This window comes from Acanthisitta chloris, unplaced genomic scaffold (genome assembly GCF_000695815.1).
Source record: "Acanthisitta chloris isolate BGI_N310 unplaced genomic scaffold, ASM69581v1 scaffold8521, whole genome shotgun sequence".
NCBI classification, from domain to species: domain Eukaryota; kingdom Metazoa; phylum Chordata; class Aves; order Passeriformes; family Acanthisittidae; genus Acanthisitta; species Acanthisitta chloris.
The window spans coordinates 51,317-78,273 of record NW_008657605.1 but is presented as its reverse complement, the minus strand read 5'-3'; the positions used below and the strand labels follow the sequence as shown (position 1 = coordinate 78,273).

The following is a 26,957-nucleotide window of genomic DNA, read 5'->3' as shown; positions in this document are numbered from 1 at the left end:
AAAATCAAAACAATAATTTGGGAAGAATGAACAGAGGTTTGCAGAGGTTAAGAGCGGCCTGGAGGTCTAGATGTTCTATTGGCTGTAATTACTTAACGAATGGTAGAGTCACTTGTGATTTTAAATAAGACCACAGATAATAAAAAAAAGAATTCCATTCCATTCATGACCTAATTTTGCCACCGAGATAATGCCCTTGGGCTGCTCCAGAGAGTTCACCACCCTGGATCAGGGCAGGGAGCGTATGACATGGCTGTCATGCACTCACGGCATCTGGGTCAGGGCTGTCACCCAGCACTGCAGGCTGGGGCTCGCTGCAATCTCTGCCTGAAATCTGACAAAATGGATCAGGCCAAGTGGGACAGGACTTTGCTCTCTCATTCCCAAAACTAATTAATGTATGTACATTTCAGAAAACCAAGACTCAAAACACAGCTTGGGTGATTTCACTCTGAAATAAACAAAATGTGCAAATGCCAGTTCTGACTCCAAACCTAATCCTTTCTACATAAAGTCTATTCCACACCAAAGTGGGAGAGGAGATACTCTAGCTGAGAGCATTACTGGGTTCAGGGGCCTCCAGCAGTACCACTCTCCATCCTGCCCTTGCTGCCAGGTCCATGCTGGCCCTGCTAAAGTCCCTACCCATCAGAGCAGGATCCCCCTTAGGGCAGTCAGCAGAGCAGTGCTTGGCACCAGAGGGCAAATTCAAGAGCTGTGTGTTCATGGTCTGGGGGACTCTGTTCCCTGCCATGTGGAATAAGCCTCAGATTTACAAACAGCTCCCATCTTGTGTTTTCTTCTGATGAACAGAGGGACTTGAATCTGCCTGCTCTGATGGATCTGGCAAAAAGCCAGGGATTTCAAACACCTATTCAAGGAAAGAACATTTTTCACTTGTCTTGTCTATCAGGCAACATGTCGAGATTGTTAAAGCTTCTGAAAGATTTGCCCTATAATTTGCTTCTCCAGAGAATACAGAAAAGCTGCCCTTCTCCCAAGGAAGTTCAGAAGACAAATTCCTGCCAAGCACAGCCTGCTGAGGCTCATGTCTGCCATCTCTGTTCAGGTGAATGAGATTCTGCTGTAGAAACACCTCTGTCTTCACATCTGTAATGCCCTAATTTCTCCTCACCACTAAAATCGCCGGAATTGCTTCCCAGACAGGGAAACTGAAGCAATCTAGATTCCCTGCTCTTGCATTCTTGGAGGAAATTCTTCAGGTTAAGAAAAAACAGGAACACGTGCTACAGATGTTCTTACTCTACATTCCATGGGCCCTACATTCTCTGCACATGCAAATCTGTAGGCAGACAGGAGCTACAGGATTCTCTAGCTAATCCTACATTAGCAGATTTATGTTTCCTTCTGACACTACAGTCACACAGCAGCTCTCTTATCCCCTCCCTGACAGCAGAGGCAGCAGCCACTCGTCCCTTCTGTGGTTAAGCACAGCTTGTGTTGTACACAGCAAACAGAGATCTGTGACTCAGAACCCTGTGTCTCCAACGTCACTGACACCCTGCTGCCACAAGAGCCCACCACAAAGCCCAGAAGCTTGTTTAGCAAAAGTTAAAGCCTGAAAAAAAAAACCCTTTCAAGTGTTTTTAGCCAGGTACATCATCAGCTGATCTCCACAACTGTGACAGCACGAGAGTACAGAGCACATTTATGAAGCAGAGCTCACACTGAGCACGCTGTGGATATGATATGATGTCATGGTGGCTTCCACCACACAAACCTCTGCCAGCAAAGCTGCTAATCCTATCTCAAATCAGTGCATGGTATTCATACTGAGAAGACACCTGACAGCACTGCACCCTATGGAGATGGTAAATGCCTCTATATGAGGCACAAGACTGAAGTCACAAAACCAAGCCAAACAGCTCCACTTGGAAAGCAAGGAATCAAGGCTGTTTGCTCAATGCCAACCTTGTGAAGACACAGAGTGGATAACAGACTGTGTTAGCCTGGGACTTCTTCATACGTGCAGAACTTAAGGTGGAAGAAGCCCACGCAGCATGAATCCTTCTCCAGTGCTGATATCTAGAGTCCAAGCACTGCTGTAAGGATCCTGTAGCTCTCTCAGACTGCACCAAAGACAAAAGCTGTACTGTTACTTGAGCCTTTCATTTCCCTATGCAATTTCAAAATGCTACTAAGACTTTTACCAATACTGCAATTTATAGATCAAAGGCACTTTTGCAGCTGACTGAAGCCTAGAATAAAGCTGGCTGTGGCCCAAGTTGGTTTCCTCTCTCAGAAGGAGTTGATATCTATTTTCTAATTTGTAAGACAGGATGAATGGTCTGGCCTTGGTGTCCAAGTGCCTGTGGCAGCTTTAACTTGATAAGAATTACAAGACCAAACCCAATGACAGTTAAGCTGAGAACCTTCTGCTCAACTCTGCATCTTGACAGGGGAATGCTCACAAATCTGGCTGTGCTATTTGACTGATGCCTATTCTGGGACTTGGTGAAAGTGGAGGCTCCTATCAGTGGGTTGGGGAAACACTTCTGCACCAACTCAAGCACTGAAGTCAAACCTGTTGGTAACATCCATTTCAACCAGGCAGCCAGACCAAGCACCACTGCACCTGGAAGCTTCCCACCCTGCTGTAGAGGCAGAACAACATTAGCAAACTGCTGCTGCCACTGATCGAGTGGATGTATTTGAACATCTTGGACACTTGGAAAGCATCAGCTCATGTCACTACAGAAACAAGTCAAGGGGAGGAGTCAAGGAAGACCTTTCCATGAGACATGGGCACTTACTCAAATGAAAGGAGAAGAAATCAGATGCTTGAAAAGCAACAGCTCAGTTGTCAAGGCAGCAACACCAACCACCCTAGAGACACTGCACTGTCTGCACCTGCTTCACTATTTAAGATCTCACCAAGAAGCAAAGAGAACACTTGCTTTCTCTTGGCAGGAGGTGAATACATAGGTGTAGTATCTCCATTAGCTCAATACCATTTAGAGCACTCAGAATGGTTTGGGGTGGAAGGGATCTTAAAGATCATCCAGTTCCATCCTTTCTTACACGAAGCTGTGAAGGTATGAGAGACCAGCCTAAAGACTAAGTAACTGAGCAAGCTCAGTAGTCCAAGACTCTAAGTAAGTGAGCAAGTCAAAAGCAAAGACCAATAGATAATCACAGTTATCTGAAGCCAAATTTCATGAAACTAGGGGAATAGGATGTAGGAAAACTTGTCGGACAGTGAGGATTATATTCTTACCGAATCTCTGTCTTCCATTACCCGCTGGGGTCTGGCAGGAGTGGTTGGACTTGTGCCTTTCATCCTCTTATACTTGGTGAATAAAATATTCATGGTTGCAAGCAGGACCTCAGATAAATTGTGCTTGATCTACACAAAGAAGGGAAAATGAAAGACACGTTGCAGTGAAGAGCAGGTTGACAAAACCATTCTCCTTGCTATGCAGAATCAGAAAACCAAGCAATGATAACTATGGTTGATATTTACTCCTGTAACAGTCACATGTGTAATGGTTACCCCTGTTGTGACTGCACCATCTGGCAAAAATGCTCCCCAAAGCTGGGAGACAGACATGCAGCAATGGCTGCACCCTCATGTTTGATAGCAACAGGTCAGATAAAGCCCAAAGCACCTGAAGACAATGAACTCCAAAGCACCCAAATACTGTCTAAAAGAGAAGTGTCATCCTCCAGTTAAAACAGTTCAAGAGCAATAAAGCCTTCCACTATGCTTCATCTGCTAACACCCAAATCCATGAGTTCCTCTGATTCAGAGGGAAGGAAACAAACACCTTACAAATGTTTGGTGACCATTAAGAGCATGGAAGGACTAAGACACCAGCAAGTTGTGGGTTTTCAGTATTCTGAATTCTTGAATCAAACTAAGTAATTTCAGGGAGATTCAGATCTGCAGATACCTTCTTTGAAATGGAGACAGGATTTCTGGGTAGGAATTCTAGTGCTGAAAGAGTAGCACTAAGTAGCACAAGTTGTAAGCCAAGAGTCTACTTGTACAAATTCAAATAATCTCATCCTATTTCCCTGCTAAAGAACAAGAATGATGAGATGACAAGGTTTTAAGATCCTTATAACAAAGCAAAAAGCTTTTGGAAGCTAAACTCAAGACATGACTTACTTCATCGCTGAAATTTCGGAAGGCAGCAACTCTCTCCTTGACGCAATCTTGGCTAAGAGGTACAAGCTTCAGGCGCTCAATAATCTTCAAAAAGAAAAGCAGGAATCAGGGTAGATAATCAGCATTCTATGTATCATACACCAATAAAGTGCTTTAGAGGTGTTAATGAAATGCTCCTGGTTCCAGTCAAGAGAAATAATTTCATTGTTATTTATTGGTTTATCTCCTCACTTTATTGAGCATCAGGTGTATTTCATTCAATGTCTACAAAACAGGAAGATATTCCTGTTTATCAAGAAACAGGGAAGAAACACCTTTTTAAATTGCTGTAGCATTGCAGCCCCATCTAACTCATTAAATATAGTTCTTAAGTGATGCTATTTGAGACACTCTGGGCTTTCAAGGGCATTAGGAAGCCTACACACTTCAAACAGAACTCTTGAAACTTACATCAAAGGCCCTGTCAACGTGACCAGCGTGATATTCATCAAAAAATGTGATTAAGTCTAGCAGAAGGTAGAACGTGGAGTCGATGGATTTCTTTGCACTTATCCCCTGTGCTTTGTACCTGAAAGAAATTGTTTTACAGTTTTATTGTGCAAAATGGCAACCATTAATAACTGTGCTCCTGCAATTCTTGAAAGCAGAGACTTCAAGCTCAAGGACAGAGGGCACTCAACAAAGAACAGCTTTCATTTTCCTTAACCAGGAGGCAGAATTTTCACAGGCTGTGGCTTTTTTGAAATACTTTTATTCACTACCAGCTTTGCAACAAATCCAGCATTTGTTGCCTTTTAAATGTTTACACTTCCCACATTCATGGGGAAACAGTGCCAGGCAGCAGAGACCTGCAAGGCAAGCTCTGCACAAGCATGTTTAACACGCTGGTTTACAGCAGACAATCCTCCAGCACGACTGCCTGCTTCAGGCAAGAAGACTTAAAGATGGATTAAATGCTCCTGTATGCTCTCTCCAGCTACACTTGCTGGGGGGTGAACTGGAGGGCTGCCTGCTCTCACTCCTAACTGCACGAGGTCACAAAGGAGCTCCTTCCTCATGGTTTAACAGTAAGAGTGGTGCTGCAGAGGAGGAAGCCAGATAGCCTCTTGGCCTTTTCTCTTGGGTGTCTCCCCAAAAGCATCAGAAGAATGTAGAGAAGGAATGCTGCATTGCTCCAGCACCATCTGCAGTATGGTACACAAGGAGAAGCTCTGTCTTACATTTAACTGGCAAGATGTGCTAATCAGAACTGTTCTGGCTTTGCAATCAGCAAGGTTTGCAGCTGTTAAGTGGCATTATTGCACGGTAATATTTAGTGCTTTCAAACAGATCAAAGCAAGTAGTAAAGCAAAGCCCATTACAGCCTTTGCTGAAGCTTTAACTCATGGCATGGTTTAATTCTCCTTAATGTCTGCCACCAAATCAGCCTCTCACTAAGTCAATACGGCACCAATTTTCACTCAGTCTCAGCTTGGCTAAATGAAGGGAAGGCTGACGAGGAGTGACTGGCAAATGACACTTGTCAAACGAAGAAAGGCAAAGGCCTCTGATGGAAATCAATACATTTCTGTATTTGTCTTCCCAATTTCAAAGTGCCAGCAAACAGGCTTGGTTTGTTTCTATTCTCTCCCCAGCCAAACAGTTGAGGAAAGCAATAAGACGTTTCTCACAGGTTCCCACATTTAGCACTAGTAAAATCTCCATGGCAGTCATTGTGACAAGATGCAGCAAAAGAGGATGATTTTTAAAACAGTCATGCAGTTGTCTTGCAATTACAGCCTTTCAGAATCAGGTTATTCCTAACTTCTAGCTGCTAATGGAATCTTGAGCATTGGTATCTCTCAATCATGTACTCTTAACTAGCATACAGACACTGCAGGGACATTCCTTTTGGTCACTTCCATTTCTCTCTCTTTTCTGACCACCACGTAACACTTGGCTAATATAACAGGCTGTGGAAATGAGGTCCACTGGTTACATTAGCCATCTACACACCTCAGCTCGTGTTCCTTGTTTAGCTTTCATTAAAGCAGCAGTGAAATAAGGTTCTCAGACAGCTACTGAACTCACTGCCCTGGTACTACAACTCAGAATTACTGGTTTTCTAGCCCTCTCTTAACACTATTTCAAACAAGTGAACTGTGTGCAATGACTCTGCAACTGTTAAAGTGTTTTGCTTTAAAAGTAATATAAAACATACAATTCATGGTATATATGGCTCCTTAATAGACTGTCTCCAGCTGGGAATCCTGATTCATCTACAGATAAAGCTTCTTGCCAAATTTACCTGCCCTGCCCCTGAAGATCACTTTCTTGGTTTCAGTAGTGCAAGTCATCAAGAGCAGGACAGGGTAAATTTTGACCCTTTCTCTGTCCTTCTAAATACATTGCTGTGGATGGCACAGTCCAGCCTGCAGAAACAATGCCAGGAGCTAATACCCACCACACTGACAGGCCCAGGTCAGGTTGAGGTGAATCACCCAGTCCTGCCCTTACCCGAGTCTTACCTCTCAGCAATGGAATGGGCCATGCTCTTCAACCTCTCTTTGTTTGACTGGGGAGTGCTGATCTGGGGAACAACTGGACTGAGGAGCTTGTTCATCAGTTCTAAAACTTTGTCAGGGTTCTGTTGGCATTAAAGTTACACACAAACAAAAGGAATGTGATTAGGCTTGGTGTTCTAATCTCACTGAAAAAGCAGAAAAGTCTCATGTAGTGGTGCCTAGTGCAAGCTTAGAGACACCTCCCAGAAAGAGATCCCAAAAAATCATTTTAGCTACAAGCAACATAATGCTGCTGACTCACGTGAAAAAGTATTTTCCGCTAGTTTTCTCTAAAATAGCAGCTATAGTTGTATCCACCTAGATTTCAAATATATTTGAAAAATAAGTAAGAGTACTCTCCATAAAGCCCAACTATTTTAGACTCCAGTTCAACATCTATGAAATGGAAGAGTACACTCCAAGTAAATAACTTCACTAGACAGAATAAAACCATGCACGGGGCAATCTCTTCAAAGACCACATTGATCAAGGATCAGAATCTCTGGTGTGCAATCCATCAGGGTTGGCTTACTAGAACCCCTCTCCATAGTGGGGTGGCTCTGCTCTAACAGCAGCAGAAATAAGCTGCTTGAATAAGGGCAATTCAATCTCCAAGATGAAACTTAACCTCCTAAACACAGGAAGAACTTTTGGAAAGCAAAATAGTGAACCAGGTACATACTTAAGGCAGCACACAAGATATTTACCTTTGCAAGGTCATAGAGTTTTGCAGCTTCTTCAAACAGCCCTTTATTTTCTGCAGCAGAAGCCACTTGGTTAATAACGGATTTTGTGTCACTTGTAAACTTGTCTATCACTCCAGGCTAAAGAGGTGAGACAAAAACAGAAGGAGAGAAGAGAGAAAACAGAATGCTTAAACACTCCTGAATATTCGGCCGAGGCAATGAATATTTTACATGTTGGGTTATGATCAGAATGGCCTGTACATTGCCATGGGAATGTGCAAAAGTGAGACATTAAAGAAAGTCTCTCTCACAAGAGCTCAGTCTTTCTCCAAAACAGAGTCAGCACTGAGACATCTTTGGTTTCCAACTCATTCAAAATGACCTATAAAAAATAATTCTGAGTTTGAGCTGTTAATTGCTGATGACAAATTACAGAGGAGAAGAAAACACAAAAGGTTTCAGCATATAAGATGCCAGGGGCTCCAGGGGTGCTGTTTGTTTATACTGGTGTGACAGGTTATAAGTGAAATCTTACACAGACAAATGAGAGTGCAACAAGAATTTTAAAACAAACAATAAATATGTAGAATAAAAGAGAGGAAAGAGTCAAGGATACCTGGAAATGATTTTACTGTAGTGGAAGATGCAAAAAAAGACTGTATCATCTAGAAGAATTTATTTTAAACTTAAGATTGCTGGTTTCACACCAAAGCAAGTGTATAACAAAAAAGTATTCTTAAAGATTATCAAGTTACCTTGCACTGCTGTGTGCAGTCTCACTGCTTTTGAGCTGACAAAACAGAGACATCTACAAGTAAATCCTGCCAGAAATAACTTTCCCCTTTGTCTGACAGCAGAATGAGCCCTAATCTTAAAATTAAGACTGAAATGGCTTCTGCAGGCTGCTTCACACAGAAAGCTTCCAGAGCTGCCACAGCAAACAGAGAAACCTCACCGATATCTAAAATTTTCATCACTTACATGCACTATCCTCTTTCCAGGTGAAACCTGAGGGTTTCCTTTACCTTCTGTCCATGCAATCTTACATTTTACTTTTAGATAACTTAATTTTAGTGGAAGTAAGATCCATCACAACTAAAAATGGCTGATTAGTGATCCAATATTCAACCTTACCTATACCAAGGTCAGATTTATTACATGTACACCTCAGTTAACAGAACAATCTCACACCCACTTACAAATGAGCCCTTTTTACTAATTGCTTTTACTGATGTGTACTAAACTCCATTTTCTCCTGGAAAGACAAAATTCTGACCTCACAAGTTACCTAATGCCATTTGCTTGTTCAGTTACACCAGCTGTCTAGAGGGACAGAGTTTGCCCTGAGCTTCCTGACCTGCCTTCTGTTAGAGCAGATCACAGATTACTCTGTAACAGGATCTCATACAGGGAGAACTTGTATGTTTCAAACACAGTAATAATTTGGCTAGTGCAAAACGAAGAAAAGCAAGATAGCCTCATGACTTTTTTGGAAATCATACACTGTTTGTACTTTTTATGTAAAATATAAACAGAATTGTCAACTCACCTTCCTACTACCATCTTTTTCCAGCTTTCCAAGGATCATATCAAACTATATCCACACAGACATAAAGTAAGGAAAAAGGAAACAAAAACAGAGAGGTGAATTGCACATATTTCACAACATATTTACTAAGCACAAAGTCATGGATGAGTGAAAAACAGTGACTGATGTCAAAAGTCTTTGTAACTAAATAACAGGCAAAAAGAGATGATTAAATATCTTAAACATATGGTCATTGCAAGACCTTCTGTCATACAGATCTGCAGGGGCAGAAAGAATAAACAGCTGTAAGACTGTGCTGCCTAATAAAGATTCCAGTGAAGAAATGAGTTTCAGTTTAAATGAGGAAGGCAAAAGATGGCCAAACATACCTCTCTGCTTTCAATTACTATTTCACTAACACAGCGCAAGAACATATTCTCTCCTTGACTATCCTTCTCATTCCTACAAACAAAAGAGAAGGAGGAAGGTACTTCTGTTTCTGAGAACTCTCCAGATAAGAATAATGAAGCAGTAATAACCAGGAGAAAATCTAGAGACACACATTAACTCCTACCTGAGAAAGTAAAAGTACTGCAGAGCTTCCCTTGGATCTGTTGATTCAAACTTACGGGTGTAAAGCATCAAAAGCCGCACAAAATTTAGACGTCTGACACCTGGAGGGTCACCAGCTTCGTGGCTTACTGCAAAGTCAGAAACAATACTGTCAGAGAACCTAATGCCAGGAAAATGTTCCTCTGCTCTCCATCTCAAATTAGCCAGAGCCATGGTCCAGAGCTCTAATGCAACTAAAACAATTACCCTTTATGAGATCGCTCTGATAAATGCTGCTTGTTTGATCAATCACATAGACCTGCAGAGTCTACAGGGTACCCTTAGGGCTCAGAAAGTATTCCTTTATTGTAAGGTAAATAGGACTCACATAGCTGTGCACTCTGCCCAGAAGATTTCAGGAGCAATTTTAACTCAAACAGGACCAAAGCAACATGAACAGCATGACAACGCAAACGCTCTGTCCGGAAGAGAAAAGCGATTGCAGCTTCAAACTGTGCTGTCAAAAACAACACTTGGAAGTAGAGGAAAGGCGGCTGGTTCACTGCAAAATGTGATTCACCTGAAAAAAAACACAAACATGGAGCATTTTCACATCATTTTCATGGCTGTGCAATCAGAGATGACTGACAGGATGTTTCCTGTCACAGTGTATCACTACTGTTTACTCAGTGTCGATCGAAACAAACACAGTAGACAGAACTTAATTCCTAATCACACGTCAGTGGCTTATTTATAACTGTCCCACTGCAAATTTATCATGAAAGACCACAGCATAAAGACATTCAGAAAGTGCAAGAGAATAAACAGTTACACAGAACAGTTCCTTTGCTCTTTTCAGGCAACAGACCATGAGCTCTGTTAAACTGCAACACAGTCTCTAAAGACCACAACGTTTTGAGCTCATTCATCCTTATGCCAGGTAGCACAAATAATGTTAAAACTCTGCATTTTCCTACTCAGTGATAACGACAGCAGCTTATTGCATTTTTCACACACACACTTTTGTCTGAGTGTGAGTGATACTACACACTGGAGGCTCTGGAGAATCAAATTCTGTATCTCTTGGATAGTCCAGATGACTTAATTTTTGTTGACTGGAAGATGATTACAGGAAAAGGTACTCCCATGGGCTGTGGATGTTCTTAAAACTTTCTGTAGTGGAAGGAACTGTGACTTGGGTCCCCAGAAAATTACTTGAAATGTTCATTTCAGGGAAACAAACATTGGATGCACACAGAGAAAAGGTTTGGAAATACATGCCTACATTGGGTAGGGACTGCTTTTCTGTTCTGTATTCCAAAAGGTGGAAGTTCTGCTAAAAGACTCTGACATATTTATGGTGAGTAAGCAATGCACAATTAAGTACGGATAAAGGAGAAACAGAGCAGTGTTGCTCAAAGATGAATATTCAGACTCTGAATTGCTGGGGACACACAGGACTCATCCACCAGGTCTTACTGAAGTCTGCCAGTACTCTGGGGAAGCAGCACAGACACCCTGAAGATGCTGTCACTAGTGAAGAGCTGTAGGGGTTTTTGTGCAGCCTAGGTTTGTGTAATAACAACAGGAAAGTGTCCCAGGCAGAAAAGCAGAGTGCTGAGTAACACATCTCTCTGTGGTTTCTCACCATAGTCTTCCAGCAGCTGCTTCTGGAACTGTGATAACGTCAGTCGGTCTTGTGGGGAGCTCGCGCCACCATCATCAAAACACACTTGGTTCAGCTGAAAAACACATCCAAAAAAAGAAGCACAGGTATTTCTCCTTGCACAAGGAATGCACTCAGATGATATGCATTCCATCTAAAGCCCCTCATAGGATTTGACCAACTGACTAGAAACTACTTCTAGTTGCAACATCAGGTCCATCCATTGCTGGGAAGTAAAGATCTCTAACACAGTAACAGCAGAAATCCATGCAGATATAACCTGGGCTTCTGTATCTGCCCATGCCACCAAACTCTGATGCCAGAACTCTGAATACTCTCTAAACAATATTTAAAAGCAGTAATTTTTAGCCAGGATTAACACACACATCATTCTACTCCCTCTTTCTGATAAAAGGGAGAAACAGGTACTGGCCAATACCTATCATGCCCCCACCAAAACTAAGGACTTTGGACCAGAGAGACATCGACAGCATTGTCTTTGGTCAATTGACACCAAACTTTCAGACACAATCCATCCTGAAAGGAGCAGTCAAAGCATCCTCACTGTAGCAAGTTAACACGACTTGTAAAAACAGCTGACAACGCTCAGTGTCAAATGAAGAACATGACACTTCCAAAGACAAGTGTACCCAAAGTAACACCTGATAGGACAGAGGGTAACAAAGCAGCCCTTGAATTCAGGTTCCCAGCCCTGCATTGGCTTCAAGGTCAAGTCACATTACACTGATGCAAAACACCAGCCCTAGGGTAGGGTAGGGTCACAGAGCAGTGCAGAGAAGTAGGTAGGGTCACAGAGCAGTGCAGAAATGCACCACTTAGAACTGTTCTTAAAAAAAGAGAAGCCAAACACCACCACCACAACCCCAACACCACACTTACTTTTAACCAAAGGTAATCTTCTGTTTTATCAGCAACTTCACTCTGATTGTCTGTAATGTCACAACGGCCAATAATACAGTAAACAGCCCTTTTGTAGGGGTCAGTGTTATTTCTCAGAGCTCGTCTGTAATGAAGGCGCAGCTTGTTTTCTGTGGCAGGAGATAGTCTAAAGAAAATACAAGATTGAAGGAAAAGACATGAAACCCATTTTCCCTGTATGAGGAAACCTGGATACAAATCAATAGGTGAATATTCACAGCAAAGGCATGATGATGGTAGCACTGCCCAATATTTCCTGCACTTTCTATTTATAACTGTAGGCAAAAATTTTGCACATATGAATTTAAACATATAAGTGAAGTTATGGAGGATTGTCTTCAAATACCCACTGCAGGGAAAAAAAGAAGTAATCACACAACAGCCTCTTTAGGGGTACATTAATACTGTGGTAATGAGCTATTTTTGTCTGACTCTGCTGTTTCAGCATTTCAGCAACAGAGAGCTCACAAAGTCTTAGGAACTCTTTGGGTTAGTAACTAACAAGTGAGCAGGTCGTTGCACCATGAAGTCTTTTAGAAGAAACACTTTCATCCTTATTATTAAATACTGTCATAATGTTCTTTGTCATTCTTTCTTCTTGTACCCTCCTGTAAAGAATATTACAGAATTTAATCACGTGTTGTTCTAGACTAACACATTGTTTATCAAATCTGTAGGCAGAGCATCTTTTCATAGCTGTAACAAAGCCAAAATAAATCAATTATACTGTATCTCATTGAAGTGTTTGCAATGAGAACAATGACAGTACCTTCACTAAGGTTTCTGGAACAATCTTGATATAATGAGCACTCTCTATGAAACAAGTTCATTTATAGAAGAATAACATGGCACACAGTACTTGGTAAATGGCACTTGGGTTTTTTTTCCCTTTCAGTTTGTTAGCTTTGTTGGGTTTTTTGTTTGCTTTGGGTTTTTTGCTGTTGTTGTTTTTGTTTTTTTTTTTAAAGACATGCAAACTGTTATATTCTAGCTCACATTTTTGTAGCTGTAGTGCCTAAATACATATTGCAGGATGAGGATGAATAAAACTGTCATAGGCTGAGGTGGGATGTTATAGGTTCATGTCCTGGCACTTATCTGGGCTCTCCAGTTTCCTTCAGTTTCAGGCAGTAGCTTAGTATAGCCATTCCCCTGAAGGGAGCACAGCTATAATGCAATAGCTGACTGTGCACTTGTTTGAAATTCATTGCAAGTGAAAAGATGGGAAAGGGAACTCCTGTGGAGTTCAGAGCACACCTTAAGATGCACTAACTCAACTGCTTGCAACCACATCAGCAGCAGTTTGACCAGTGGCTTCTGTCCAGTGATGGACAGCAAAACTGGATGAGGAGAATAAGCACAAGAAAGACGTGAGTCAACCTCTCTAAAGGCCTCTAACAAACACTGCTCACTTTTACTACAAGGCATTCCTATGAAAACAGGTGTAGTAAAAAGTGTTCCCCAAAGGAAATTCTGCTGCAATAAGCAGCATGGGAAACAAAAAGACACAGGATTCATGACAGAAGATTAAATGTGATCTATTGTATGCAGTATCCCACTGTTACACAGGGCAGATACTACTATAAAAAACAAAGCTACACCATTGTATTGTTTTTGAAATGTAAATTTTTGCATAACTTCAAACAACTCTTTCTCTGTGGAGATTTTTGGACTTCAAAGCCACAAATTAAAATATGCAAACTTCTTACATGTAATTTATGTAGGTAATATAAACCCCAGGCAGCCAGCACCACCAGAAGGGACCTGAGCTTCTTGCATTTCTACCAGACCATTGATTATTTCACTACTCCACAGCAATTCCCACTCCTCACGAAGATCCTAGTTCCCAATTACCTTCTGTCTTTGCTGTGCATGTACTCCTGGAACCAGGTTTTAAACTCTCCCAGCTGGTGCTGTGCCCGTTTCACCACGTGCATGGCTGCAGTCAAATCTCCACAGCGCATGCAGTAGTAAATCAGTGCCCACACAGGATGACCTTCCACCTCACCATCCTGAAAAGAAAGGAGGAAATACTTAATTTTTTTTCTATTTGGATTAATTTTCTTTATCATGTGCCTTATAAATTATTTTGGCTTTTACACCCACATCTGGTTTTGGTAAAAAAATTCTGTCTGTGTTACAGAAGCTAGAGGTCATGAGGGTTAAGCCCTGTGAAAGCTCTGCACACCTTAGCAGTGAAGGGTGTGACTCTTCTGCTTGCCCAGGTTTCAGTTCTGAGTGAGATTCTGACAGCCCCAGAAGTAGCATATGATATTCTCCCCACCCAAGAGGTGGATTTGGATCAGACCACTGAGGTATTAAGAACATTTTTACTAAAACAGAAAGATTCCAAATTCACCACAGATCTCAGCAGCTAAGAAAAGGACAGCTACGCTTAGCTGTGTGCCCTCCAGTGCTATAATTTATTATTTCTTCATTGAACTTCTTTATTTAATTTTTAAACCCAGCCTGTTTATCTGCCAATTTTGTAGGTGCACAGCTATGCACTTTCTCCTCTGTGCAGGTAAGCAGGGTTTTATTCAGACTCCTAAATAAAAGGCTCAGGCTACAATTCAGAATACATATTTAGTCATCAAAAACTGGTGTCACCATCTTACAGTAAGTGTAAAAAAATGAGAAAAAGTAAACCAGGGAGATTAAGTTACTGCTCTTTGAACCATTACAATGTATTTTAGCATCTGCTGTTGATCTCCAGGACAACGACCAGAAGAGACCATAATTCCTAGAATTTAGAACTCCAACTACTGAGCACCCACCATGCTTTGGGACTAGCTCTGAACTCTGAGTGATTTTGTCTACTGTCTTTCATTTTCCTCATGAAAAATTCTAGAGAAGGAATGATATTGCTGCCCTAAAAGCAGTTTAAGCAATAGAATAACCACTGGAGGCTGCACTGGAGCAAACAGATCTGCACTGGTACCTTAGCTCAGTTGCTGACAGTGATGGACATACCTGGAGCCCAGGGACAGACGCAGGGAGTTTGATGTTCAGGAAGCTGCGGACGAGTTGGTAGGTCCCTGGGACTCCACCCAGCTGAGCCTGGTGCAAATTTCCAAAGACTGTCACCGAGGTGTAATTTTTGTAACTGAAAAACAACACAAGCAAAACAAAACAGATTGAAATGTACCTGCTAGAAAAACATCCACTGCCTTACAGATCCGACAGAACTGGCAATTTAAAGCAAATTACCTTGCTGTTCAAACATTATCATTACAACAAAATGAGGCAAAAATTTCTGTCAATTTAAGAAGATCCTTGTATTCAGCAGCCTCAAGAGACACCATGTTTGGAGTCTGTGGCTCCAGGTTCAACTCTCTCTTATGAAGTTTCTCTTACTAGGTTCTCCTGGTACTAAGTTAAGCTCAGTTATGTAACTGGTAAAAAGCCATTACATCCTAATGCTTAGCTCTCAATCCTGTCACAAAGGAACAGTTAAACACCACAGATGCATTTGTCTCTCCTCCCTGCCATATGGAAAAATACCAGCATTAGGACTATGGACTTAGCAGAAGGAAATCCTGGAGAAAAAGGGAATTTAGAGAAATACATATGGTAAAGGTAGCTGCAAGAATACCTTCTGAGCATTTAATCAAGACAGATCAACTTAACAAATACTCATGTTTAAAAGCAAGAGTCTCAAAAAACTACACTGAAGGAAGCTCAATGTAAGCAGCAGCAATAACTGACATGAAGTTCATTTCTTCTCTGTAGCACACGATAGACTCATGCACCATCAGACTATGAAACTGAAAGGCTATGCTAAACATTGGCAAGTATCAGAGTATCTTGGTAACTAGCATTATGTCTGAGTCAAGTGCATGCTCCTTCGGGCTTAAGATCAGAGTTGTTCCAAGGCAACTAATGCAAGAACAGCTGTGAGTGGCATTACATCTCCTCCACATACGAGTGAAGGGCTGGTGAGGCATGGAAACACTCCGGTATTAGCCAATTCCCACTAGGAAATAAAAGCTATGAAGCAAGGCACAGGGGTTCTTTTAATTTAAAAAAAAAATAAGTCTAAAAACATTTTTAAAAAACCCCCAAGCCTGAGAGGCTCAATCTCCATAGGTGGGAGGGTTGGGGGAGAACTATATATAATTAATTCCTAACTTCAGTTAGCAGTTAATGGCACTGTGAAAATCCAGCAAGTTGGGTATTTGGCAAGTCAGGTTAGGAGTCACTGGCTCATTGCACTCTGCTGAGATCGAAGAACTGGGAACAGAGGATCCTTTTGATGTGTCAGTTCCTCTGTGCACAGGCAGACACGGCGCCACCACCCCTGGGTGACACTGAGCACTGATGAGGTGTGGCAACCAACTGCCAGGGCCAAGAAAAGGCTGTGCCAGGGGGTGAAAGCATTTCTTCCCACAGTGCTGTAGTACAGCACAGCACTTTCCACGCTCCAATGGCAGATCTGTGTCCCTAACAAATGCCTGTGTACTACACTGCAGCTATTGTGTGTGCAGGCTGAAGGAGCCTGCTGGCATCACAGAGTGGCTACTAGGTAAGAGACACTGCAACACCCACATGTGCAGGGAGTGGGTAACAGCATCCAGGGATGTGGCTTTGGGCAGCTCCACTGCCTGCAATTCTCCAAGCACTTTCTTGGCCAAGGAGTTTAGGCCTCTTCATTTTCCAAAAACCTTTCAGTGTAGAGATGGCATGATCAGAACCTGTCTCACTGCATCAGGTTTGTCCCCAGTGCTGTCCTCAAAGCTGCTGACAGTGGTCAGCAATCAGCAAGGAAGAATATAGAAAAGAGGACGTTTTTCTGCAGAGGGGAAATGGATCCCTTTCCACAAGTGAAAAATCTTCACATATCACTGTGCAGGTATAGAATATTTATAAGCAACATAGAAGAATAAAAAGTCTTTGTGTCTTCTAAACAATCTCCCCATGGATTCAAGGCCTTTTTAACTCGAACACTTCTAAATTTAAACAGTTTTATATTCAAGTGACTGCTCTAAGCCTCGCACAACAGAAAAGGCAGGCGACAAACACTCTGTGAGCAGCATGAGGTGGCCGACTTGCCACTATATTTATGTGCATTACAAAGTCATTCTGGCCTATTATTAGGGGACTGTATCAAAGTGTGCTACCCAGAGCATTCGTCTTACCTCTGTTCCAGGTAGTGCAGAGCGTGTCTCACGAACTCCATACGCACCTCCATGTTGGTCCGGACCTTCAAGGCATCGCTGGCAGGAATCAGGGTAACATCAGTCATTTGTTTCACCATGGCCCACATCTCAGAGATGTTCTACAAACAAATCATTCCATGCCTCAGCAATTAGCACAGAGAGGAACAAGCAACACTGTTTAGAGCTACATGGTGTCCTGACGCTTAAGAAAAGCATAAAACCACAGGAGTAATGTCAGTTTAGAATTGTAATGGAGATACTGGGCATGATGTTAAGCTGCTTGTGCCCTATGGAATTCAATTTCACAGGCTTTCTTGCATAATTCTCATGCAAGATGATGACTATAAACATTGTACCTGCAATTGCTGCCCAGGATTGACAATTATTTCCAAAACTAGGCTGGGTACTTGGTACTCAGCCTCTTGCTCATTTCCAGTTCACACTTCCCACTCAATAAGTACCACAGCAACACCAGCTTTCCATGTAAGCAATGATTCTGGCTGCCATTGGAAAGCTGTGCTATGCACTGTGATAAGAAGCATCAAAAGGACACTGATCCTTTGGACAAAGACTCCGTTATAAATAAAGGCTGAAAACCATCCAGGTCTGCTTATTGACAAGGACGAGATCGTATCAGTGTCTGCAGGGCTAGAGCATCCCTGCTGAAATGGCAAAACACTGAGAACTAACAGCACTGCTCACTTGGGCAAGGGCAGCTGTTTGATCTCAGTGCTTCAAAGCTGCAAGAACACTGAAACTCACCGGCTGTCCCTGGCAATACAAACAGAGCTGTTCAGAGCAAAGATACACATCTGTAATTCAGATCTGGCTGAAGCATTTACCCCTCAGCTTCTGAACAGATTTTTGCTCTCCCCATTCACAAAGTTTTTCATAGCTTGACCCTCCTGCAGTATTCTCCTCCAGGCATTTTTGAAAGTGGCAGGTATGTGCATTTGTTATTCTTTCTTGAGGTGGATCAAGGCAACACAATTAAAGGAATAGAAAAAAAGAAAAGTAGGCAGATCATTGGTTTAAAGTCAATCCTAGGGGCTTTATGTTTTGCTATTGGAGCCTATTTCAGCTCTAGCAGAGTCTGATTGAAGACCTTTCACCTACAACTAAATATCTTCAAAGGATATTAAGAGACCACGTTTTGAAAACCAAACACGACAGAATCTATTTAAAATTAAAAGCAATTTTTCTCCCAGCAGCTTATCACTTGTGATGGGACACTGCAGTGAAAACAGGTTCATTTCTTCCTCACTGCGTTAAGAGATTTTCACCATGACCAACTTCATTGCAGGTGGGCCCTGCTGTACTAGAGAAAATTCCAGTACTGGCTCTGTGTTTCTGTGGAGCCATGCAATTTTTTTTGGCAATATCAGTATTTTTCCCTCTATGTCAGCAGGCTGTTAATCACAGCTGAAAACAGATTAAATACATTTCCTTATGTTAACTCGCTGGCAGTACCTTATCATCCAGTCCTGTGGTATCAGCACAAAGGTCCACCAGGTTAGGCTGCAGGTGTCCATTCACTATCTTCTCATTATAAATATAAATCTAAAACATAATTAAAGCAAACATGCATAACAATACATAGGATCCCCTATCTCCCTCCCCAGCCACAGCAGTAAAATATGAACCAGGCTTCAAAAACAGTGTTCCCAGCAAGGATCTCTGCTTCTCTCCTGTGTTAGCCGATTCTAATCCATGGTAGAGGAGCAGGTATCAGCATCACCCAAGCTTCCACGACACACCAAAGCCCCAGGCCTGCCTGCAGGCAGGCAGCAGTCCAGCTGTTCAGGGGTTCTGCATGGCAACACACTGCACTCGCTGGCCTGTTAGACTAATTGCGGCTAATTGTTAGAGGACAAAGATTCAGAAGCGACCTGACAACTGGATGGCTGTGATAGTTCCCTGCATGGTAGCCTCCTACCTGCTGTGACATAAAAGAAACAGGATTCTGCTGGTTTGTGGGAGTATTCAGGGAAATCTGAGACAGATAAATTAACAGAAACCTGGCCTTTCAAAACCTGCCCTTAAACATACACACACATGCACCCCCTCTCCATTTTGATTTCAATCATGATCTTCATTTAGTTTCATCAACTATTGTTCACTCTACTCTCAGCCAAAAGACCTTCTACTATGTCTGAAAATAATCGTTCTCAATGCTAGAAAGGCAGTGCCATTGTACTTTAGCTCCCTTGGCATGCACTACTTCAACATGCCCAGCATGCAAACAAGAGCTCAGGATTGCAACCAGAATACAGCATCAGTGAAATCATGTCCATGGATGCCACCGTGTTCCTGTGAAATGGTTTGAACTATCCATGAAGAAAAATGAATCACTTCAGTGTAATTCAAACACATTTCATGGCTGCTGATAAACTGAAGCAGCATGGACCTGATCTCCAGGACTCCTAACTCCCCACAGGAACCACAGGAGCCCCAGACAGACTGCTGACTCCCAGGTATTTTTGCACTCTTGCAGGCTGATGTTACGGACAGCTCAGCCAGGCCAGCTTCTCCAGAGGACTTACCAGGAGGACGGGTGACTGCACCAAGTGTTTTGGGAGCAGGAGCCTGGCCACAAACATTTCCAGGGTGCATCACAGCAGCCTGCATGCAGCCTGTGCCCTGACAAAGGGCCCACCTGCCACACTGACTACACAGCTCCCCCGGATAGTACTGCTAGAGAGGTTGGGCCTCCCACATGCCAAAACCAGCAGGGAATAATGTTGATAGGCTCAAAGTACAGACATCATTATGCTATAAGGAAGACCCTTAGTGCAGGTATATTAGATATGAAACAAATGAACGAACTATTAACAGCCGCTGAATCAAACGTAAACTGTATCAGCACAACGAGGCACATTTGGTGTTTTGTTTCTTCCCAGTCACCATAACTGAATGCGGATGTAGGAAAACAGATGCAGGAGCTGCTATCTGCCTCAGCACAGGCTGAGCCAACGCACACAATAACAGTAATTGTGTGCAAATTAGGCAACGCTTTGTCTATGTCGTTTCACATATTCCATTTTGAAAAATCAAGTCCTTTTCTTTCATTTTGTTCCCCACAGTGCTGGTAAACAGATAATCTCAAATAACAAAAGTAACAAATTGGTTATGTAAAGGTTTATCAGTTTTCCCTGCAAATTTTCCAAGGGAGTCTAATGCTACCAGGCATATTAATTCGTAGCTGATGCACTAAAGCTTCTCATAAGCAATGCCATTAAAATAGGATAGAATTTGACAAACATCAGGATTAAGACTTCAGCATGTTTCTTCCTACACACAGACACATGAGAAAAGTGATCTTCCACATGGGAGAATAAAGGGAATATAAAGCCTTCACTTGTGGACAATTACACATTGACACAAATCCTAAAAAAAACCTGCTGGTTTTGAAAGGTTAAAAAAATTTCAGTTTACTAGATGAGCATAAATGCTTTCTCCAGTAATACATAGTGTTTAGGATCTCCTTTTGAAAAATATCCAATAGAGGACAGGTTAATAAGCTTCTAAAACATCAAGCAAGATTTATGGATTTGCCAATTGCATTTTATCTCCAAGCAGGTATTTTAATGTTTTTCCTACCATAACTTCTTACACACTACGCTCAGATCTTTATTTTCCCCACCTCTCTCCCTGTAGAACATAATGTTTAGCCAAGTTGTTGCACTTCCACTCACCTGACGAGCATATGCCATCTCCACACTGTCCAAGGAGCTGCGCCCTGGAAGAGCCACGTCACCAACATAGCTGGGCTGTTTAATGAGAAGCACACAGGAAGGTATAAAGTACAGAATCACCACAATGCATTTTACCAATACATCTGCTCCTAAGGAACAACAGCAAAGCCATGCTCCTGACAGAACACAGTTTTGAACTAGCTATAGGGAAAAGTGCAGTCTCACTGCAATATCTCATTATCTTCCCACTACAGCTTAAACTTTCTGAAGTGACAGAAATCCTCCTTATTCAGTGCACCAACCAACCATCAGCTCTCTGGAATTAGGACATCCGTGTGTCTCAGTAGCAACTTGTAATTTTAATTCTTTGCTTTTGTTTCTTGAAAGGTTGCTTCTTGGCACGTTAGTGTCTCGCTGTGAAGCATCAAGTCTGAATCTCCATTACAGCAAGGATAAAGAATACAATGGACCAGCTCAAACCAATCCAGTCTAGCAGATCTGATAGTCCAGTTTTGTCCCAGTACCATGATATACAGACACAAAGTAGGTCTGGAGCATTCAGTTATGTGCTGAAAAGTTCCCCACTGCTGCTCTGCTGCAGGAGGAAGTATGCTGACAATATCCTGACCTGAAAAAAGTAGTCTTTTTACCCACGGAGACTATGCCAGGATTGAGATATTTTGAGTGCAGTGCAGGGAGAGACAGCTGATGGAGTCGTGGCATGGAAAATTCATACTCTTATAAAACTCAAAGCATAACATGCCATAATAGTCTAATGCTGCATAAAGCTATTCTCCTAAGTGTTCACTATGAAACCCAAGTACGTTCTCAGCACAGCCACCATTGAACACGGCCGTGCACCACTTTGGAGGAAAGGATACTTCCAATTCATATGTAATACTGTCCAATATTTCCTCCTTCCTAAAAAAATGTAATTTTTCATTTCAACATCAGTATTGCAAGTCTTGGGTTTGGAAAATCAAGTGCCATCATTTTAAACACAGATCCCTTTGAGGTAAGCAGCCCTTTAATATCAGCTGCTGTGCAAGCCATGCTGGTCTGAAGATGAAAGCAAGACAAGCTCAGTACAGAGCATAATATTTATTATGAAGCCAACTGACATAGTTGGGGCAAGCAAAGAAGAGCAGACAAGCTTTCAGAAAAGTAAGAAGGTTTTCAGGTTTGTTATCATATAACTCAAGCCCATCAATATTCATTTAAACTGGAATCAGCAACTTTTTCCAAGAAAGAGCAGGTACATCTGCAGAGTTTTAAAATTAAGCTTTTTACCATCAAAGCCAGTTAGAACTGGATGCACATCCTCATTAGCTGTTACACTGCACCTTAGCAATACTGTCAAACAGCTTTACTTTTTATTACACTAGTTACCCAGAACATCAGTACTTTACTGTTCAGACAGGATCACCTCAAGTGTTGCTTAAGAACATGCTCTAGTCTTTCCTGGAAGAGTTCACTTAAATGTGACCACTTGCTGCCTGTAGAAATAACAAAGCCCAAATGCAATGGAAAAATCACTGTTTTCACTTCTAGTTTAATCAGCTTTAGAGTTCAGCTTTGCTGACACCTGTCAGGCTGCAGCATGGCAGGAGCAATGTTCCTGCCATGACCTGGCTTCTGTGAATTTCAGGAAGAGATCCAGAAATGGGTAGCATTTCTCCAGATGGTGCCATCATTCAGTTTCTTGTTACAAATGAGGATGAAGTGCTGGCAGGGCCTTCAAAGGAATCTCACTTTTTTGGGGGAACTGTATCCCAACTTGAAAATGAAATAATACAAACATATGAACTTCCAGGCATGTTACTGATCAATTTATGCATTGAACAGTCTCTCAATCATTCCCAAATTAATTTTATTTTGGTATCAGTTTAACCTAGAATAAATTCTATTGTGTAAGACCTTCCTTACACTCATGAGGATGTGTTCTTGCAAAGACAATGGCTACCCACTGTCCTAGTCCAGGAGTTTTGATCAGGAGATTGTTTGCAATTTAAAATTGAAGAACAAATAAAGTGATGCAATTGGAATGGCCAAGAAGCTGTTCTGAATCACAGCTAGGAATTTACACGTGAGGTAAGGACACCAATCTCTGCTGAGAAATTATAAGAGCTTTGTGCTGTGATTACTGCTTTCTGCATAGCACACAACAGTGCATTACAGAACAAAAAATACTCAGTTTTGTGTGTCTCTAATGTAATGAAATATAAGTGAATGAAGCTACAAAAGACAAACCCGGACAATCCTTTAAAATTGCTGGAATTAGATTCTTACTGCATTAATTTCTCACTAAAAATGCCATTTAAATAATGCCCAACCTGATTACAAAATCAGGCAGGTGTGTTTAGACACCTTACAAAAACCCAAAAGAAACCTCACTTTTTGTTTTTGCAACAGAACTTACACTAAAAATGTTCTTCACAGTCTCTCTTAATGGATACTGATACCCAGAAGCATTTGCATTTTTCTTTCAGTGCCAAATAATCTGACACAAATTCCTTTAAACCCACCTAAAAAACCCGACAAATTCTTTGTTCTAAAGAACAAAGAAGCTGTTAAAGCAGGTTTCCTGGGAAACAGACATGATGGCAGAAATAGTGCTTTGCAGCCTTCCCCTATGCTGTGCCAGATAAAACGCAGAGTTATTTAAAGTAACGCTAAATTATGGACGCTGTCATTAATTACCGATGAGGTTTCATCTCCTAAAGCAAGTGAAGAATAGTACATAGTGACTTAGTGTCACTTTTGAACCAGTGCCCAAGCACCAGACACATAAGGACTGGGGCTTTGTTTTGTGAATCTGGTTCCTTTTCCTGCTTTGCAGCACCAAAGAGGACCCACGTGGCTGCCACTCCAGAGAGGGGTGTGTGACTGCTGGGATAGAACCCACAGGTAAGGATCTGAATTCAGAAGTGCACACCTGAAACTGAGAAATAACTGCTCTGGGGTTTGGGTTTTCCTTTCCTTTCCCCCATTTTAATTTTACCCTAACCACTCTGCTTTGAAGATCACTTATTAACAACCCTCTACAGTGAAATTAAATCCTTTAAGTGCCCACTACTGATTTGGCACTTCAGCAAAGAAAAAATTCAGCAACTCCAGAACTTGTCCTGCTTTTCTTATGCTTTACTTTCCTATGGGAAAAGAGCCATGGAACCAAGCTTATTTTCTATCTTTTTCCATCTCATACATGCATTCTGGCTTAATCTTTGAATTATTAAACTTTTAGAAAGCACAAGCTCACTGAACTATCTCATGGCTGTGCTAAAAGGAAAGTTCAAAAGCAAAGCTGAAGCAGTGAGTCAGCATGGGGAAGGTCACTCCGACTCTTCCTCCTGAACTGCAGCAGCAGGATTGCACAGGCAATCCTTCCACAGAAGGATGCAAGAGACTTCCCCTACAAACTACAGGGAGGATGTGGGCAAAAGGGAGGATATCCACTGCTGTCTAGTCACAACTTGCAAGTTTTCAAGCTAGGAAAAGATAATGAAAGATGTGTTGAAAATCACAGCTAGGAGCATACAAGAATTGTGTTTCAGGTTCTTAAGTTTAACTGGAGCAGCAAAAGGAAAAACAGGAAAGTGGAGAATGCACAAAGGACCAGAAGTGTAAGTGCACACACACATATCTTTCTGCATCTCTAGGTTGATACTGCTTAAATGGCTTGTGCTGTTTTTCTCAACTACTTTTGCTTTTCCCTGCCTTGAACTCAGGTCTTTCCAAAATGTTCTTCAGAACTGTAATACTTCTTTTTAATATTATCCATTTCTGAAAGCTGCAGCTATGCTGCACTGCCATCACATTTTTATCTTTTAAAGTCACTTAGCCTAACGATGCTGCTTTTCAAAGGAGTCCTCCTTCATTTGTACTCAGCCAAGCATTCAGCCTCACTTGCACACCAAACCGTGTGCATGGAAAGATGCATTATTCATCACTCTCATATGCATATGCACATTCCTCAGCAGAAGTCTGGGCAGACATTTTGTCAGCACTCCAAATGGCTTGGCCAGTAGATGCAGTGAATAACTATGCAGGAGACTGAGCCGGAGAAACCCCATCAAAATACACTGTGGTGGAGTGGAAAGCATCTTGCAGTCCTAGAAATTTAAGAGAGAATGTAGACATAAAGGGGCAGAAGAGAAACCAAGAGCACCAGCGCCTTTCCATCACTGCAGGAGTGTGTTGCTTGACAGCAGGAGAGGAAGAGCTTGTGGTAAGGGTGGAAGAAAGAAAAACTTGGAATAAAAAGACAAAAGAAATGCCTCAGAACCCAGTGGCACAAGGCTCATAGCAAACACTTTGTTTGATACCTTGAAAACAAACTCAGACTTTCCTCCCTTTTCCCCCCCAAGAAGCACCTTTTTATCAGCTCTGGTTTTCCCAGATGGGAAGAAGGCCAGGCTGGAAGACAAGGGGGAGCAGAAAACCCTAATGTCAAGTTCTGTGCTACGTTCTTTGAATCATGAGCTTTGCCTGTTAATTGGTCTTATTTCCATGAATAATGTGTTGGTATTTCACTCTGCCCAAATTAGCTTGCCCAAAGCTTGAGAATTGGCTCGAAGGCAGACCGGCCCCCTGCTGAGTTTGGATCTGTGCCTTTTCAGTTGATTCTCCATCTCCAGAGGATATCAATTAAACCTCTACTATATTCTACAGGCTGTGTCTGTTTGTGTCACACACACACAAAAAACTTATTTGACTGGAACAAGGCTTTAGAAGAACAACCTGCTGTGGGGAGGTTAGATAACAGGCTTTTAACACAGTAGATGCACTTCAAACCTCTCAGACCTTTGACTTTTTGAGGCTAAGACTAGAATATATCAAGGATTTTAAATGCTCTTGAAATGACATACTGATACTATGAGTGCTTTGAAACAGAGAATAGAGTATTACTGAGTGATAGTGTACATTGAGTCTTTAAACTCATTCATGCAAAACATTAGGAGGTGGTATTTTTCCCCTCCTCCTTCCCACCAATTTGATGCTTGGCATCTCAAATGCCATGGACCAAGTGTAGTATCCATTTGACACTGAAATACCAAAAAAGGGGGTTTACCTGTTCAGAGCAGGTTATTAAAATGCTTCTGCTAGCAGTTAATATCCACACTTTGGAAGGAAAACCCCATAGCAGTAACTAGCACACAAATCAGAGATGTTAGAAGCTATCAGTGTAGCTGCCAAGTCTGCAGACTCACATCCTAAAATAATGGGATAGCTGTTCTTAGTTTTAAATGAATTCAGCCTGCATTATTTAGCATTTCTAATATTGGGAAGCTGGATAACCTTTGAGAAGTCACAGTACAGTATCAGTAAAATACTTTCTGGGGAAGACAGCCTCTATAAAAAGATGTATGCTAACTGGGATTGACCTATATTTAAAAGAACAGTAATCAGAAAGGGACATTTCATTAACAACTTTAATTATTTCCAAATCCCTATACAGGTCATACCCCATTAACACCAAGGGCTTTTTTTATTTTAATACACTTGCAGGTCTGTAAGTCATTCCAAAGAACAAGAATACATTTCCATGGGTGAAGAACATGGCTATAAAAAAAAAGTGTCCGTTTTCTGGCCTGAAAGCACAGCAACTTGTATTCCCCCACTCCCTATCACCTCTCCTCTCAAGGTGAGCATTTTCATGGAGCACTGTGCAGAAGCTGTGATGTACCTGTGCCCCAGGGATTGCAGCTACTGTCTGATGCTCCTAGCTCAGAGGGGTGGAGTTCCCACAACTCTGCACCTAACTCTGCTTCACTCTACTCATTTAACTGGAACACTTTCTTTAAGGGAATAAACTGTAAAGTTTTAAGTTGTAACAGTATCTTTTCATGTTAAGCACAGGGTCAGTCTTGCCCAAAGGATTTGGTCCCTGCTGGATTAACCTGGAATTGATGAACACTAGAGGTTTTAGCAGCACAAAATTCTAATCTGCCCTGCATGAGACAGCAAATTAATAAAGAAAGCTTTTCTTTTTTTAGTATTCATTTGGTTTTGCCAAGAAACCCAAGAGCCTTCACCAGACTCCTAAGAAAAGCCATA

At 41.8% G+C, this 26,957-nt stretch overlaps 1 protein-coding gene across 1 annotated transcript in view; it reads right to left on the bottom strand.

The window, feature by feature from the left end:
- The window catches only part of NUP93 (nucleoporin 93kDa), a 74,109-nt gene that overhangs the window by 1,643 nt on the left and 45,509 nt on the right, over nt 1-26,957 (bottom strand). The window contains exons 5-20 of the mRNA XM_009084784.1: nt 20,901-20,975; nt 18,676-18,765; nt 17,185-17,324; nt 15,020-15,152; nt 13,901-14,058; nt 12,008-12,173; nt 11,090-11,183; nt 9,830-10,021; nt 9,464-9,590; nt 9,279-9,351; nt 8,911-8,955; nt 7,383-7,499; nt 6,640-6,758; nt 4,583-4,700; nt 4,133-4,216; nt 3,239-3,367 (exon numbers count right to left, since the gene is read on the bottom strand). Coding sequence (XP_009083032.1) covers nt 3,239-3,367; nt 4,133-4,216; nt 4,583-4,700; nt 6,640-6,758; nt 7,383-7,499; nt 8,911-8,955; nt 9,279-9,351; nt 9,464-9,590; nt 9,830-10,021; nt 11,090-11,183; nt 12,008-12,173; nt 13,901-14,058; nt 15,020-15,152; nt 17,185-17,324; nt 18,676-18,765; nt 20,901-20,975 — 1,860 coding nt within the window. The remainder of the gene's footprint in view (nt 1-3,238; nt 3,368-4,132; nt 4,217-4,582; nt 4,701-6,639; nt 6,759-7,382; nt 7,500-8,910; nt 8,956-9,278; nt 9,352-9,463; nt 9,591-9,829; nt 10,022-11,089; nt 11,184-12,007; nt 12,174-13,900; nt 14,059-15,019; nt 15,153-17,184; nt 17,325-18,675; nt 18,766-20,900; nt 20,976-26,957) is intronic.